The sequence below is a fragment of the Herpailurus yagouaroundi genome, unplaced genomic scaffold (assembly GCF_014898765.1).
Source record: "Herpailurus yagouaroundi ecotype Mexico unplaced genomic scaffold, PumYag 100, whole genome shotgun sequence".
NCBI classification, from domain to species: Eukaryota; Metazoa; Chordata; class Mammalia; order Carnivora; family Felidae; genus Herpailurus; species Herpailurus yagouaroundi.
In genome coordinates this window covers 59,789,843-59,807,531 of record NW_024412391.1, presented here as the reverse complement: position 1 = coordinate 59,807,531, position 17,689 = coordinate 59,789,843, and the positions used below count along the sequence as shown (strand labels likewise).

At 36.9% G+C, this 17,689-nt stretch overlaps 1 protein-coding gene across 1 annotated transcript in view; it reads right to left on the bottom strand.

The window, feature by feature from the left end:
* The window catches only part of COL28A1 (collagen type XXVIII alpha 1 chain), a 177,412-nt gene that overhangs the window by 97,304 nt on the left and 62,419 nt on the right, over positions 1 to 17,689 (bottom strand). The window contains exons 15-18 of the mRNA XM_040471592.1: positions 16,263 to 16,331; positions 13,180 to 13,248; positions 9,281 to 9,349; positions 7,822 to 7,890 (exon numbers count right to left, since the gene is read on the bottom strand). Of these exons, the coding sequence (XP_040327526.1) occupies positions 7,822 to 7,890; positions 9,281 to 9,349; positions 13,180 to 13,248; positions 16,263 to 16,331 (276 nt within the window). The remainder of the gene's footprint in view (positions 1 to 7,821; positions 7,891 to 9,280; positions 9,350 to 13,179; positions 13,249 to 16,262; positions 16,332 to 17,689) is intronic.

Below are 17,689 nucleotides of genomic sequence, written 5' to 3'. Positions count from 1 at the left end.
CTTCAAACAGTGCCAGAGTGCTTATTGCATTCATTAACAGCAAAAATATTAAAAATAAGTGAAAGTCATTTCACCTAACTTAGCTAAAAAAAACCAAACTCGTGAAGATAAAGGCACAGTAAACCTAAAAATAAGTAGAAGGATATGGTAAGGATAAGAGCGGATAGTAATAAAGTTGAAAGCCAAAAGTAAGAAAAGTAACAAAATTAAAGGGTATTACCTTTAAAAACTAATAAAATAAATAAGCCTCTACTAGCAGGAATTACTAATACTAAAAATAAAAGTCACAGTTAAACAGTATTAAGAGTTAAAAGGAAATATAACTATATACATATAATAAAAATTTTAGAAAAATTTTCATGACAATTTCAGACAAATGTATTGGAGAACATTAATAAATAATCTTTAAGAAAAATATAAATCACTTAAATGACATAGGAGAAACAGACGAGCTAAATGAAAGAGAAGCATCAAAAAATTGAATCAGTAATGAAAATCTCTAACTTCTTTTCCTTCTAAGATCACAGGCTTCGTTGGCTTAACAGTCAAGCCTTATAAATTCTTTAACCTTTGAAGAACAGATATTCCCTATCTTATACAAATAGTTGTGAAAAACAGTAAAAGAAGGAAGTCTACCCAATTTATTTCACAAGGGTAATAAAACCTTAATTAAAGTCACACAATAATAGGATGAGTAAACTACATTGTAGACCAGACTACCTATGGATATAGATATAATGTAAATTTCCAGTCAAAATGCAGGATTAGGGGCCAGATTTAATTTCCTCCCTGACACAACTAAAAACCAGACAAAACATATAAAATAGTATCCTTCAAAACATTAGACACCAGTAATAAAGGATAATAATACCGGGGAGCAGGGAAACAAATTACGTAAACACTATACTTTCTCCAGTTTGTTGCCAGGGTAGTTACCAGGCCATGGTGTATGGAAGGAGAATCTGGAGAAAGTTCAGAAATCTCTCCAATTTCAGGAGACAAAGGTAGGAGTCTGGGTAAGCCAGGTATCAAAAATTCACAGACTAGATTACCTGATAGGAAGAAGGTACACAGAACAATGAAGCTCTGAGGAGTGTCCCCTCAAATATTCAAGTAAATACTGTTCAGCACAGTGTGACAAAACTACCTGACTCCCAGAAAACAACCAACCGAAAAGAGTATAAAGAACTGGCAGCAGACCAGAAACGGTGCCTGGTTCCAGTGGCAAAAAAGGAAATCTCACAATTCTGAGGGCATGTATTAGAGTTCTAGAAAAGGTCTTGCTTCAGTAGTCAGGAAAAATGAACCCTAGACTAAATGCTGCCCCAGTCCTACCTAAGAAAGCTTAAAAGCAAGACCAAGAGGTTCAAGCTGTTTTAAAGTGACTTAAAAGAATCCAGGACAATGCATAGAAATACAGAGATATGTATAGGAATACAAAAACGTCTAGCCCCCCAAAAGGTAAAATTTATGAAGTTTGGATCTAGCCAAAAATTATCAGGAATTCAAAGAAACTAGGAAAAAGCTGACCAAAAAAAAACCTCACACAGGTGATAGAATTGGTAGGTAAGGACACTGAAACAGTTATTATACTGCATTCTATATGTTCAAGAAACCAAAGGAAAGTTGAAATACATTAAATAGAGACAGGAAGGTAGAGAAAGATACAAATTGAACTTCTAGAGTTGAAAATTGCAAAGTAGGAGATGAAGAGATACACTGGATAAAATTCAAAGCAAATTAGACATCACAGAAAATCAATGAACTGAGAGACATAGCAGTAAAAACTATCTTAAATGAAGCAGAGAGAATAGAGACTGAAAAGGAGTGAGCAGAGCATCAGGAAAACAGCCAAATAGAAGTAAAATGGAGATTCCTGGATGAAGACAGACAGTGGGAAATATTTTGAAAAACAATGGCCTAATGTTTCCAAATTTGATGAGATCGCCAACCTACAGACCCAAGAAAATCAATGAACTGCAAGCACAAGAAATACGAAGAAAACAAAACTAAGGCACATTGTAATCACAGGGCTCAAAACTAGTGATACAGAGAAAACCTAAAAGGTAGCCAGAGAAGAGAGACATATAGAGAAACAAATGTGTGGATTCTAACAGATTTCTCATCAGAAACAATGCAAGTGAGAAGACAGTGGAACAACATCCTGAACATACAAAAAGAAACAAAACAAAAACAGCCATCACCCTAGAATGCCATACCCAGTGAAAATATGGACAAAATAAAGACTTTTTTGGAAACAAATGTGGCAGTTTCTTGAAAAGCTGAGTAGATACCTACCATATGACCTAGCCATTTCACTCCTAGGCATTTATCCAAGAAAAATGACAGCATATGTCTATACAAAGACATGTACATAAATGTTCATAACAGCTTTATGTATACTATCCCAAATCTGGAAACAACCAAGCGCCCACCAACATGTGACTAGATGAACAAATTATGGTATGTCCATACAGTGGAATACTATTCAGCAATAAAAAGAACAATAAAAAAAGAAGCTGTTCATAGATGTTAAACATGGATCTCAAAGTAATTTTGCTGAGTAAAAGAGAAGACAGAGAAAAAAGCTTACACGATATATTATTCTATTAATATAATATTCGAGGAAATGCAGACTAATCTATAATGGCAGAAAGCAGATCAATAGTTACCAGAGATTGCAAAGCAGATCAGTAGGAGAAGTTAGGGAGGGATGGAGGGATGGTATTACAAAGGGACACATAATAATTTTGGGGGTGGGGGATGATGGATACTTTATTTGGTTTTAGTGATGGTTTCAAGAACATATACATATGTTTTATCAAAGTGTACACTTTAACCATGTGCCTTTATTGTATGTCAACTATGCAATAAATGGAATTGTTTAAAATGGATGAAAAAATCCTGAATAAAAGATTAGTCGATTAAATTGCTATCATTAAAAAAGCTATACATCATGATCAGATGGGTTTATGTCAAGAATGCAGAATGGTTCAATACCTAAAAATTCTGGAAATGCAATATACTACTATTAACAGGTTAAAAGGGAAACATAAAACAATTATCTTAGTAGAGGCAGAATCTGATAAAATCCAATACTCATAATTAATAAGGAACTTTTGGTACAACTGAAACAGAAAGTAATTATCTTAACATAGTAGAGGTTGTCTATCAAAACCCTACAATAAATATCCCACTTAAAATTGAAATTTTAGGGGTGCCTGGATGGCTCAGTCAGTTGAGCATCTGACTTCAGCTCAAGTCATGATCTCGAGATTCTTGGGTTCAAACCCCCCATCAGGCTTTGTGCTGACAACTCGGAGTCTGGAGCCTTCTTCTGATTCTGCATCTCTCCCTCTCTCTCCCTCTCTCTCTCTGCCCCTCCCCCGCTTGTGCTCTGTCTCTCTCTCTCTCTTAAAAGTAAACATTTAAAAAAATTTTTTAAGTGAAATTTTAGAAGCACTTCCTTTGAAGTCACTTCTTTTACACATTGCACTGGAGGTCCTGTCAGTGTATAATTTTTAAAAATGAATAGGAAAAAAGCTAAAAAGAAATAGGTAAAACAGTTTTTATTTTCAGACAATATGATTACGTACACAGGGAATAAAAAACGAAGACTTTGTAAACAATTAGAAACAATAAGAGGAAGGTGCCTGGGTGGCTCAGTCAGTTGAGCATCTGACTCTTGATTTCAGCTCAGGTCATGATCTCACAGTTCGTGAGATGGAGCCCTGCATTGGGTTCTGTGCTGACAGTGTGAAGTCTGCTTGGGATTCTCTCTCTCCTTTCTCTGCCCCTTTGTCCGCGCACTCTTGCTCTCTCTCTCTCTCAGAATGAATAAATAAATAAACTTAAAAATAGAAATAAAAGATACTGTCAGGTGCCTGGATACAAAAATCAATACACCAAAAAACAAACACCACCACCAACAAAATAATACTTTTCCTGTAGACCTGGAATAGCTAATTAGAAGATGTAGAAAAAGAAAACAATTCACAATGCAAAACATTTCTCCAATGTACTTTTTAAAAAATGTGTATTTATTCTTGAGAGAGAGACAGAGTGCGAAGTGGGGAGGGCAGAGAGAGGGAGACACAGAATCCAAAGCAGGCTCCAGGCTCTAAGCTGTCTGCAGGGAGCGGAGCCCGAAGCGGGCCGAACCCACAAACTATGAGATTACAACCTGATCTGAAGTCCAACACTTACCCGACTGAGGCACCCAGGATCCCCTCCAATGTACCATTATAACTGAAAAACTACAAGATCTATATGGATAAAATGACAAATATTTTTCCCTGAAAATTAGTTTTACTCTGTGGTTTGAAAGACTCAATATTTAAATTTTTTTCAATGTTTTATTTATTTTTGAGAGGAAGAGAGAGACAGAGAGCAAGTAGTGGAAGGGCAGAGAGAGAGGGAGACACAGAATCCACAGCAGGCTCCAGGCTCTGAGCTGCCAGCACAAAGACATGGGGCTCAAGCCCATGAACTGTTAGCTCATGACCTGAGCCAAAGTCAGATGTTTAACCAACTGAGCCACCCAGGCGTCCCTGAAAGAGTCAATATTTAATATGAAGGTTCAATGCAACGCTAGTCGGAGACTCCAATGGGATATTTTGTCAAATTTGACAAGTCAATCCTGAAATGAGTATGTTAGATTCAAGAATAACCAGGAAAGAAATTGGGAGTATTTTCCCTGTTGATGATAAAACTTATAAGTCGATCATAATCAAGACAGAGATGTAATAGCTCTGAGAGAGAAATAGACAAATGGGGCAGAATAGAGAACTCAGACACTGATCCTCACACATAGAGAGCTTGATGTATGACATAGGTGTAGTTACAAATCAGTGCAGCGAAGACAGACTGCTCAGTAACTGATGTGGGGATAGCTGGTTATCTGTATGGGGAAGAAAAAGATCACCACGTTGCCCCATATACAAAAAATAAACTGTAGTGGAATAAAGACTAAATACCTAAATTTTAAAAAACAAAAACACACCAGGTTTTAAGAAGAAAATACATGAGGATCTTTATGACTTTGGAGTCAAGAAATGTATAATATTCAGAAAGCTGAGACCATAATGGGATAGAAATACACCAAAATTTAGGACTTCTGTATACTAAAAGGTACCCCGTAAAAAAGACAAGCCATAGCCCTGGAGGTGATATCTGCAACCTAAACAACAAAGAATTAATATCCAGATACAGAAAGAGCTATTAATAAAAAAGGAACACCAAGCCTTTAAAAAAATGAATATCTACAGGAATTTACAAAAGAGGAAACCTGAAGGTCCATTAAGCACACAAAAACTGTTCAAACAGTTACCAGGGAATAGAAATTAAAACAATGAGATTTATCATTCACACTTCCTGTTGGCCAGAAGGTAGAGAAAGGAGCGTTGTCATATACTGCTGGAAGGAGGGCAAATGGGCAGAGTACCCATCATCCATTTTGGACAGGATTTTCACAATGTCAGACGTGAAAACTTGCCTATACTCTATGATCTTCCAATTCTGCTCATAGTGTTTATCACCTACTAGTAAGAGAAACTTGCAGTCTGACTTACACGAAAGGAAACTTGTAGAATGCTTATGGCAGCATTGTTGGCAAAGGCGAAAAATGAGAAGCAATTTAAATGTCAATCAATAGGAAAATGGATACATTTTAAATGAGATATTTTTATACAACAGACTACCATAGACAAAGAAAATGAGTAAATTAAAGGTATAGGAAAACAAATAAGACATGAGACTGAATACAGATATATGGCAGAATGATACATTATGTAAAGTTCAAGAACACACAAAAGATATACGTGGTTTATGGATAAAAACATATGTGGGAAAATTATAAAAACTTTGAAAGAATGATAAATACCCAAGTCATGAAAATAACATATCAGGGGAGGGTGGGGAGGGGCCATGAGATTGAGGGGCACAACCAGAGGCCTCTACATATATCTGTAATTCTTCTTTTTTTTTTTTTTTTTATAAAACTCTATTTTAAAAAATTTTTTTAGTTTATTTATTTTGAGAGAGAGAGAGGGAGCGAGCACAAGCAGGGAGGGGCAGAGAGAAGGAGAGACAGAATCCCAAGCAGGCTCTGCACCATCAGTGAGATCATGTGAGATCATGACCTGAGCCAAGACCAAGAGTCAGATGCTTAACCAGATGTGCCAACCAGGTGGCTTCTTCTTAAAACTAATGCTTTTAATGCTTCTTCTTAAAAAATAGCTAGCATGAATAAGGCAAAATGTTAACATTGGATAAAGCTGGGTTGTGGAATACATGGGTGGGTTTGTTTGTTTGTCTTGCATTATTCTCTGTACTATTGAGTATGTTTGAAAGATTTCCTTTTCTGAAGTGAGAGAAGCTTAAGATTGTTCATCTAGTTAGTGGCAAAACTGGGATTTAGACAAGGAGTATAACTGCTGAGCCTTACTATCCTACAGTGCCTTTCTGAAATTGGCACATGAATGATGTAATATGTGTATATACAGATCCGTACACTACATAGATGTATGGTGATATATGTAAGTCACACTTAGCACTTAGCATATTGGGTGGCACATCAAAACCATTCAACAAATGGCAGCTATTATAACCATTGATTTATATTAGTAATTGCTATTTATATTGGTATGTTTTGTAGCCTTTGTAATTGTATGTTTATGTATATGTAATGTGTATATTCTTCTAGACCCACATCTTACACATCCCAAATACTTATACAAACAGTGACCATGTCAGCAGAAACAATGATGGAGTTTAATCCTCAGTGTGGCTAGCCAGGTCCTATATGCCTTCAGGATTACTTCTAGAAATTGTGAAGGGCAAAGTAAGAATTCATTCATTTACTTAACAGCATTTATTGAGTACCTATCATGTCACTAAAACTGGGGATCCACTAACAAACAAGACGAAAAAAGAAACCAGGTCCCTGCCACAGGTGAGAAGCACTATTTAATAGTGTAGCGTAAAGCAAGCCAGATACGTGATTGTAAATTTTCTAGTAGCCACATTTACAAAATTAAAAGAAACAGGTGAAAATCATTCTACTGATGTATTTTACTTACTTTAATGGATCTGAAATTTCATCACTTGAATACGTAATCAACATGCAAATGTAATGAAATAGTTCACATTCTTTGTGCCAAGCTTGGTAACCTAGTGTGTATTTCACACTTATCCCAAATCCCACTACACACTCAACATGTTTCCAGCATTCAGTAACCATGTGTGGCCAGTGGCTGCAATGTTGACCAGGGTCTTTCGTGAGCAGATTAGTCAGATGAGAAGCAATTCAGAAAGCATGCAAGTTGAGGTAAGTGGTAAAAGCAAAGGAAACTGCAGGCTGAGACATAAAATAACTGGGTAGTAGGAGTGGGGTAGGCATACTTTAGGCTTAAGGAACGACTTTCTGAAGAAGTAGCTTGAGCTTGCACCTGAAACACAAGCCAGCGGCAAGCAAGATGAGGAATGTACCCTTTGCTGCAATCCTACCGTGCTAGGTGCCCTGTTTTACAATAGGACAGGCAAGAATGTTCTTAAAGAATCAATCTGTGCCAAAAGAGGGCCTCTGATGCTAATAAATATATGAATACAAAAACAGATAGCGGTTGTTAAAATAAACTAAGATTTTTGGTTCTTCTTAAATGATAAGAGTTACACTGAGTATCACTTTTCCAAACAAATATTCTCTTCTGGTGAAATAATAGATGACACATGCATGATCTGTATTGCATTTGGATATGAATGAAACTTCACATAATATGACATAAATTATCTAAGTGCTTCTGATCGGGATGGTCATCTCACCTTTGGGCCTTGTACTCCAATTCCCACTGGCCCTCTAGGACCTGTAGCTCCTGTTTGGCCTACTTCTCCCTAGTGAGGAAAGAGTATTTGAAGAGTATATGACTACAACAGTAAAATAAAAATAATATATTCCTGCCTTAAGAGCTAAGTGCTCTCTTACAACAACACAATAAGATAAAACAGAGCTTTATGTCCTCAATTCATATATGTGTTTGAATATATATATAGTAAATATATATTGATTATATTATTAATATCAATGCTCACAATATGTTGTAACGTAAAATATGAAAATATGTGAATATATTATGTTTTTAAGTATATGTTTCTATGTAATTCAAATATATGTATGCATATATATGTGTGTGTGTGTGTGTGTATATATATATATATATGTATATATATATATATATATATATATATGCCTAAAATCCCTTTAGGTAGATGGAGTTGTACCAAATTTGGAATATATAATGGGCTGGCTTAAAATACAGGCTAGGTAGCATACTTAAAAGGTGGAGGGCACCTGGAATATAGGCAGTTACATTCCACATTAACTAAAATTGACACATGAGAAGCCCAAGTGACTGCTAATCAAGGGCAATATCGTGAACAGACAGAATGACCTGAGCTTCCAATGGTGAGCCCAGATCAAAAGTCTCAAGGACAGTAACTTTATGCCGTCAAGTGCTTCTCACATGGGAATCTCTAAGGAGTGTACTGGAAGGTGACTACTCTCAGAGGAGTATTTATTTAATAATCATTAGTGACCATTTGAAGCAACATTAAGTATAGCTAGTTAAATAATAAGTGCCATGCCTCTCCCTAAGGATAAATAATAGCTGTTAATTTAGGACATAATAAGATTCCCATGTTCACAGAAAAGTTTTATGTATTTCTGACTCCATATCTTTAATTAAATGTTTCAGGAGTTTGACCTATTGTGGGAGTGTTGGTTAGAATGAATTAGCAAGCCCACAGGTGGCCTCTACTGACAATCCTCCTTGAATTGCTAGAATAGGATCTCTTGAGAAAATGTAATAAAACAGTAAATTAACACTGCATAAATAAATGTGTCTAAGAGCATAAAGAATACACATTACCTTATCTAAACCATCAGGAATATCCATAATGTTTTGCATTAAGTAGAAATCTGATGTTTAAGTTCATTTCATCTACTGCTTTCCCAGTGCACTGGCTCCTGACCAGGAAACAGCAATAGACTATGGATGTACTAAACTCTGCTTTCATTTAGAAAGTTACCTTGGGGAAAGAAGGAAAGAAAGAAGGAAAGAAAGAAAGGAAGGAAGGAAGGAAGGAAGGAAGGAAGGAAGGAAGGAAGGAAGGAAGGAAGGAAGGGAAAGAAAGAAAGAAAGAGAAAGGGAGAGAGAGAGAGAGAAAGAGAGGAAGGAAGGAAGGAAAGAAAGAAAAGAAAGAAAAAGAAAAGAAAGAAAGTTACCTTAGAACCAGGTGAGCCTTGTCCTGGGGGCCCTTGTGGACCAGGTGGACCCATAGGACCTTGGATTCCCTTTAAAATAAAATGTTTAAAAATAGTATTAGTGAAATTCAGAAATTTGGATAAGACTAGTTTCATATCCTCTAACATGAAATTTTAGTTCACATCACATAATACATTACTCATCCTCAGTATTTGTTGAATGGCATGGCAGAGGCGGCTAGTTGAACCATAATATGCATTCTCCCCTTTATCCATAGTAAAAGAATTTTAGCTGACCTGCATGGCTGCCTAGAATAATGACCATATTTCCCAGTCCCTTGTGCAGACAGGCATTGGCATATGGACTGGATTCTGGCCAATGGGATATGAATGGAAGTGATGTGTGCAATTTCTGATTCATGACAAAGGAGGAAGTATGCCTTCCCCTTCCATGTTCCCCTGCCCCAGTGGCTGAAGTGAAGATATACTGGTAATTGTGGATCCTGTGGGTGAGGAAAGTACCCTTGGAAGGGCAGACTCATAAGAATGAAGAAGACCAAACCCCTGAAGACCCTGATGAGCAGAGCCACCACACCAGCTTGGAGTTGCAAATAAGAGAAACAAAATTCCGTCTTGCGAGCTTATTTCACATCTCAGTCTCATGCAGGCAAACCTATATTCTAGTTGCATCAATGAAAATATATCAGGATATTAAGTTGAAGGTTTGGCCATAGGCTCTAAAAAGCAATAGCCTATAGACATCAAATTGAAGAATGTTCAAACACTAGACTCTCACTCACATTGTGGATATAAAAAGGGGAAATAGACAGGATTTAATAAGTTCTTCTTTGGAGAAAGTAGTCTTACAAAGCATTTTCTTTGCAGAAAATGAGAGGGATTTGGGTTGCTTCCCTCTTTAGCCTATTCTAGAGAGGGAGCTTCAGTGAAACCACTTATTGACCTTGATTTTTGCTTTGGGGACACAAGGGACCTTTGTCTGCCTCATACCTGGGAGAGCTAAAATGGACTATGATGGTCAAGAGGGGCATGGGTGGGGTCAGCGGGGGGAGCAATCAGCCCATCCATCCAGGGTCTGTCAGCACAAAGGCCACACTAGTTTTTTTCTGTGGACCAGATGTACTCTAGATGAGAGACAGGGTTGGCCTGGAATTGTTTTGAATCCTGGCCAAGAGGACCTGGAGGAGCTGTGGAACTCCAACAGAGAGAGTCAGTATTAAATGAACCCCCAGAAAAGCAGAGGTTGAGGGGGAGAAATGACTGGAGCAAGAGAGTTCTTCATCCATGTCCCGAAAGTGGCAGTCACAGGGGCAAGGCAGGAGCCCCACAAGGAAACTTAGTGTCAAACATCAGTCAAGACCAGAGGATCCGAAGCCATGTGACAACAGACCAGCCAGGAAAGAACCTCTGTGGCCTCCCCCCTCTACCCTCATCCTTGACTCAGCCTGGGAGGGATGAAAAGCACGATCCCTCCCACGGACCACAGGCTCTCCCTACAGCTCATACCAGATGAATGAAGATTAAAAGGAAAATTAACATATTGACTAGATAATTTGCATTACATAATTAAAACTGTGATTTACAACTTAGAGGTGACACAATAAGTTTTATTACCTAAAAGTGATAAGAAAAGACTGAGGCTTGTTGGTAATTTCTTCCAGAAAAAGAAAAAACTTTCCCCACTGGAAAATATTTAAGGGATGATGAGGAAAAAACTAAAATTTTATTTCACTTACACCTCAGAAGCCATGCTTGCATAAATAATGGTTACAGATATATGATTGGTTTATTACAAATGGCATCCCCTTTTCTCCAGCTGGATGATACAACTGCTGTTTATTTTTTAATTATAAACACGATTCCCCTTTTCTCTGGTTAATGAAGATGAAGCAGCGTAAACAATTTAAGAAAGCTAAGGTTATTATAATAAGGAATTAAAATGTTATTATTAGAAGGAATCATTTACAATAGTCTACAAGTAGCATGGTATGTGACAAGGAACCAAAAAATTCGAAGGGCTATGTGCACTTATGTGTATGTGGTTATTTGTATTTCACTCCAATTTGTAACAGAGTTGAAGTTGTCAGGCCTCCAAACATTTAATGAAAATCTGCCGGCCACTTGAGTCATATTATAAACATGTTCCTGAAAACAAGAATTCCCTCCAAAACAGAGGACTGGGAAAATTCATTTCTATAAGAGAATTAGGGAGATCTAGCAACAACAATCATTCCGTGGGTAAACATGTTCAATTAAGGATAAGAAGAAAAATGAATAACTGTATAAGTGGAGGTTAAATGTAAGTAGGATTTAAATCATTTGTCTTAAAAGGGCAAATGATTTCTTTTCTTATTTAAAGCAGTTTATAAATAACACATTCTATTCAATCTCCTACCGATAGGGGTCAGCTCCTAATAGACAGGTCTACCTTAAAAGTTATCTTCTCTTGGAAAAGGAGAGAAAGGGGTGAGAAAACAAAAGAAGTCAGAGATGTTTTTTAACCTGAAGCACAACAACATCCACCAAGATCCAGTAGTAAAGGAAATAGGAAGTTGCAGGTGGGATCCAGGATTTACAGGCCATCTGGAAAGATTTGGCTTTTTTTTGGACCTAATTTTCAGGCCTATAGTGGTAACTCAGCACCAGGACCACAAGACTCAGGAAGCAACACGACTGTCCAGTCACATCCAGGACCAGAATGTAAGCCTGTATGAAATTGGCAAATAAACTACAAAGTGTGAGACTGCTTGATGCTGTAGTCAAACCATAATCCTTATGTAATCAAAATATCCAGCTCTTAATTATTATCTAAATACTTATATACAGACTTATCTTGGCTTTTCCTGCATCTTAACCTTCCTAATGTATTACACTAGGATTTCTACAAAGAGAAAGGAAATGGAAAGAGGAGTTATATCCAGATTTGCTGTTGCTTAGATTAACAATAACAACAACAAAAATACTAATTAATTACTAGATGTTTAGAAATAAACCCAGAGTTAATGTCAACAATGAGATTTGGAATTATCCTTTTTTAATCCTCTTTTCCCATTGTCCTAGATAAAGGAAGCACTGTTCATTCTCTAGGCAATGGAATAATTCAAACCTTAATCATAAATCTTAATCAACAGATTGGCTACTTTCTATGCAGGAGGACATTCAGCATAAATTTGGATTTGTTCGTCACGTTGATTAAATGAGATTCTGTAGGTAGATAGTACTGTTATATTATTTTTGTATTACTCAGATCTAACAAAATTGCCCATCTTTTCCAAAAGTTACGGTCAGAAGATTTGGGAAGCAGTTCCAGCCGTGAATGTAGAGACATCCTCAGAGTGCTTTCCTTTCTTCTGACCGAGGGAGGCCAAATGTTATTTATAAACCCTCTCTGTGATTTGCTTCTATTCAGGAACAGTACCCGTTAAATTAAGTGGTTACCTCTGATTCTGGTGTGGGTTTTAAGTTTAATACTTTTTTAAGATTGGTACATGGCTGGGGAGTAGGAAAGACTACTCTATTGGCATTGGGAGAAAGTGGGATCTAATCATTCACAAAGCCTCAAGGGGAAAATACACAAACCCACAGGTAAATAAACCACTGCTCCTAAGGAAAACTAAAAATATAAACTCAATCTGAAACTCTTATCCTGTTAATTAGACATGAAGGTTAAAAGTCACAGCTCCAAGAAGCACACATTTTATTTTTTAAGTCTTTGGAAGTTCTAGAAAATAAAATCTCATAGAACCATCTTTTCCTTCCCTACACTTACTTTTGGATGTACATCCCCTTGTGCTTTGACTATCAAATATACTCAGAGGTGTTTGCAGGACTGGCTTTCAATGAACAGTAGGATTTGGCCAGAATGTTCCATACTGAGAGGAAAGGGAGAAAGCTTGGATTACCTGTTCCCCTTGACTCCCAATTCCGGGGATGCCCATTGGCCCTTGGGGTCCCGCAGGTCCCAAATCCCCCTGTGTTGAAAATAAGAGAGAAATATAACAATAAACCTCATTCTTTCATACTTTGCTAATCTTGAATTATGCTGAATTGAAATCCATCTATAGCATAAAACGGTTCAACATAAAAAGTTAGAAAACTCTTTCTTTTAAACAGTTTATGGTTCAAGTTTGCCAAAGTAGTGAATGCTAGTTTCACTGTTTAGTCTAAATTGGTGACTATTTGCACATGTTTGTATTTATCAGTCATTTTTCTCACAGGAACACAAAATTCCTAAATGGTTGTTATAATGGCACAACTGCTTCCTGTTAGGATTATAACAAATATTTAAATGTATAATATTCATTGGGTACAAAAAAATCAGGATTTGAGAGAGAACTTGAAGAGAAATGTTTCAAAATTATCTAAATACCTTTCCCCTCCACATCTTATAAAAATATGCCTTAAAAATTAAGAAGTTATTTAAGGTAAATGCAACAGAACTGAAGAACCTCACCTTTCCTTTCTCTGAAATAAATTTGGGAAGCAAAGCGAGAGTTATCAGCAAGAAGAACACTATCATTCATTCTTTGTGTGTTTCAGCAGGTACCCGTGAGTGCCTATTATGTGCTAGGAATTATTCCAAATGCTGGGGAAGCAACAGTGACCTAAGCAGCCAAAAGTCTCTGTTCTCATGGAGCTTACATTTTAGTGGGAAAAACAGAAGACAGTAAACAGGATAGATAAAATAAATAATATGTTAAAGAGTGATAAGAGCTAAGCAGAAAACTAAATCAGGGAAGGGGGGGACAGCTACAATTTTGCATAAAGTGGCCAGAGATGACCTCATTGGAGAGAGAAAATGAATCCAGTAGAAACATAGAAAAAAAGCATTCCAGGCAGAGTAAACATCCACTGCAAGGATGATGATGCCGGAACAGCCCAGAACAGCAAAGACACAATGTGTTGCATATTTTATCTTATTTTCTATTTTTATTTTTTTAAAGCAGGCTCCATGCCCAATGTAGGGCTTCAAGTCACAAACCCTGAGATCAAGAGTCGCATGCTCTATCAACTGAGCCAGCAGGCCCCCCAGATATTCAAATGTCAGTTGTATTTAGGCTATATCAAGGTCCATAAACTTTTTCTTACAGGGTTGGATAGTAAATATTTTATTCTCAAGGACCGTAATAAGGTCTCTATCATAATTAACGAATGCTGCTTTGGTAGTGCAAAAGCAGCCCCAGCCAATACCTAAATGAACAGGTGTGCCTGTGTTCTAAAAACACTTTATTTATAAGAACAAGCAGCCAGCCCTAGTTTGCCAATACCTGGGCTAAATAAATATGTTTTTATAAACAAATTTGTATCATCATTAGTAAATTAAACTAAACTCATAGAACCATAGTTCTGTTGTACTCAGTTCTCACTGCTCCAAAGGAAGAAAGAGCATCTTTACATATTTTTAGGAGCTAGAGCTACAACCAGGGCTGAGCGATTCGAGCCAAGAACTGTATTACAACTAAAATTGGTATAAGTCACTTTTTACCAGTATCTCTGCTATTTAAATACAGATATGTGGAAGAGACAGTTACCAGTAAATAAAAGAAATAAGTAATTCAAAACTGAAACACAAGACCCAAGATAATCATGAATCTAAGTCATTATTGTAATATATAAAATCTGATGGCATGCTTAGAAATTAACATACATGACTCCAAATTGGTATGAATTCTGTTTTTTGCACATTTCTTATATCCTCTCCCCCCTCTGCAGCTTTCTGTTCCCTCTGGTCTGTTGGGCCTTATCAGCCTCCAGCAGCTTCTATCAGCAGCCTCAATACCACTTCTAATCTGGGGACAATCTGTAGCTATTTTAAAGAAGACAAGTAACTAGTGAGAAAGAGACAAGCAATGGCAGGTAGGCCATGGTGTTGTGTTGAACATAAACGGTTTTACAGGCTACCAGTATCAGATATGTACATTCTATGTAATGAACCAAGACAAAAGCAAGAGGAGTCTATAGCCATGTCTGAACACAGACAAAAACAAAAAACAACATCCAAACAACCCATTCCTGGACAAATGATCAAACATCCCCCTATTTGAGCTAAAATGAATGGCTATTTCTTTACAAATTATAGCTAAACCTGACTCCATTTTTCCCACCTCCTAGATAAGACTCATTAAAATATCCAATCTTAAAATTACCTCACCTTAAAATTACCTGCAGTGTCCAATCCAAACCCAACCTGTACTTTCTTAGACACTCCCCAAATCACCTAACACAAGTCCAAGTCCTATAAAGAAAACTTTCATCTTCTTACTGAGTAGTGATGGGTTCCCCATGGTATGTGGTCTCCCTCACTGTAATGAGTCTATAAAACCTAACTTTGTTCAACTATAGGTGGATCCCTGTTGGTCCTTGTAGGAGGGCACCAACTCTAGGTTTCTTAAATAAGTTCTCTTATTTTAGTCCCATTTTTTAAAGTTTATTTAACTTGAGAGAGAAAGCAAACATGAGCAGGGGGAGGGGCAGAAAGAGAGGGAAAGAATCCCAAGCCAGACACAGGGCTCAATCTCACAAACCATGAGATCATGACCTGAGGTGAAATCAAGAGTCGGATGCTTAACTGACTGAGTCACACAGGTGCCCCAGTAATATTTTTTTGAGTGAGCATCTAAGGATGGACATGCACTTTCTGTAATAGGTCAAGTAAATATGTTTTTAAAAATTATTTTCTTTACTAAGAAGGGGTCTGTTTTGCTCATGTTTGTCTACAAAGCTGGTTGGCTGAAGATAGTTTTACTGGAAGTCAAAACCCAAATAAATGAGCCATTACTGTAAATATAAATGATGGGATTTTTCAAATCATAATTCATCTCACATAACAATAAACCCTGCATATACTTGATTTATAATAACCTGGATCCCTGTGTGATAGGGTTGTCAGGTTGAATACAGTTCATAAATGTACATGCATAAAGAACAATGAATAAAAATAATTACACTGGTGCATCTTTCCTATTGTATACTCCATATGCAGTACCTTGTCCCCTTTGATTGACAGGCCTTGTAATCCCTGTGGGCCAATTGGTCCTTCAGAGCCTTTTTCACCCTAAAAATATATATGGGAGGAATATCAGTATACTAATAAAAATCAGGATTTAAAAACAGTTGAAGCATCCAAAGCATTCAAATTCACTATTCACTGCAAATGGGTCATTCTAGCGGACCCCAAGATTTGTAACTTGCAAAATACACATAATTAGGTTTAATACTATTAAATAGGAAGGAATCTATCCAAACAGAACATGTACGCAGCATCACTAACCTTGGAAAAGAACTCCATCCCAATATAATCAGAAATATCTAGAAATGGGGGTCCTAATTATCATATAGTACAACAAACTGTACTCCCTCCACTCCCTCAACACTGATGCAGCTATAGGTCCATCACACAATGAACATTTGTCTCTCATATTAGAATATGAGCTAATACTTGCTTGTACTGAATTACTTGTCATATGTTTTATATCATAATTTATAAACATTCATTGAAAATTTAGTTTGTGTGTGTGTGTGTATTTTTAATATAATTTATTGTCAAATTGGTTTCCATACAACACCGAGTGCTCATCCCAACAGGTGCCCTCCTCAATGCCCATCACCCACTTTCCCCTCTCCCTGACCCCTCCATCAACCCTCAGTTTGTTCTCTGTATTTAAGAGTCTGTTACGGTTTGCCTCCCTCCCTCTCTGTAACTTTTTTTTCCCTTTCCCCTCCCCCATGGTCTTCTGTAAAGTTTCTCAAGATCCACAGATGAGTGAAAACATATGGTATCTGTCTTTCTCTGACTGACTTATTTCACGTAGCAAAATACCCTCAAGTTCCACCTGTGTTGCTGCAAATGGCAAGATTTCATTCTTTCTCATTGCCAAGTAGTATTCCATTGTATATATAAACCACATCTTCTTTATCCATTCATCAGTTGATGGGCATTTAGGCTCTTTCCATAATTTGGCTATTAGTTTTTAGGAGAATTCATAGAAAATCTTCTTGGGTAGATTTCTATAGTCATGTGACCTACGTGAATAGCTCTGGTCGTGATGGCATACCAATGAAATCATGACATTCTGTGCTTTTGTATGAAAAATAAACCATATAATCAATTAGAAATAGCTTTTGTTTCATGAATTTGTTTAAGCCAAGGGTAAAATCAAAGAACACTTGCAAGAAACCTAGGAAACAATAAACCTTCAAGTCCCTCTAGATTCATAATTTATTCACTTAAGCTCTATATCAGTGCAAAGTAACCCCATGTAACACATATAGAAAACTCCCCTTGGTCCTGCTGGTTGGGGAATGAGGTATTCTGACTAATGGTTTCTTCCAATCATTACCACAGAGTACAATTATATACAATCAACCCTAAAATAACACTGAATATAATGTATTCTTTCTGGGATGAGGGTA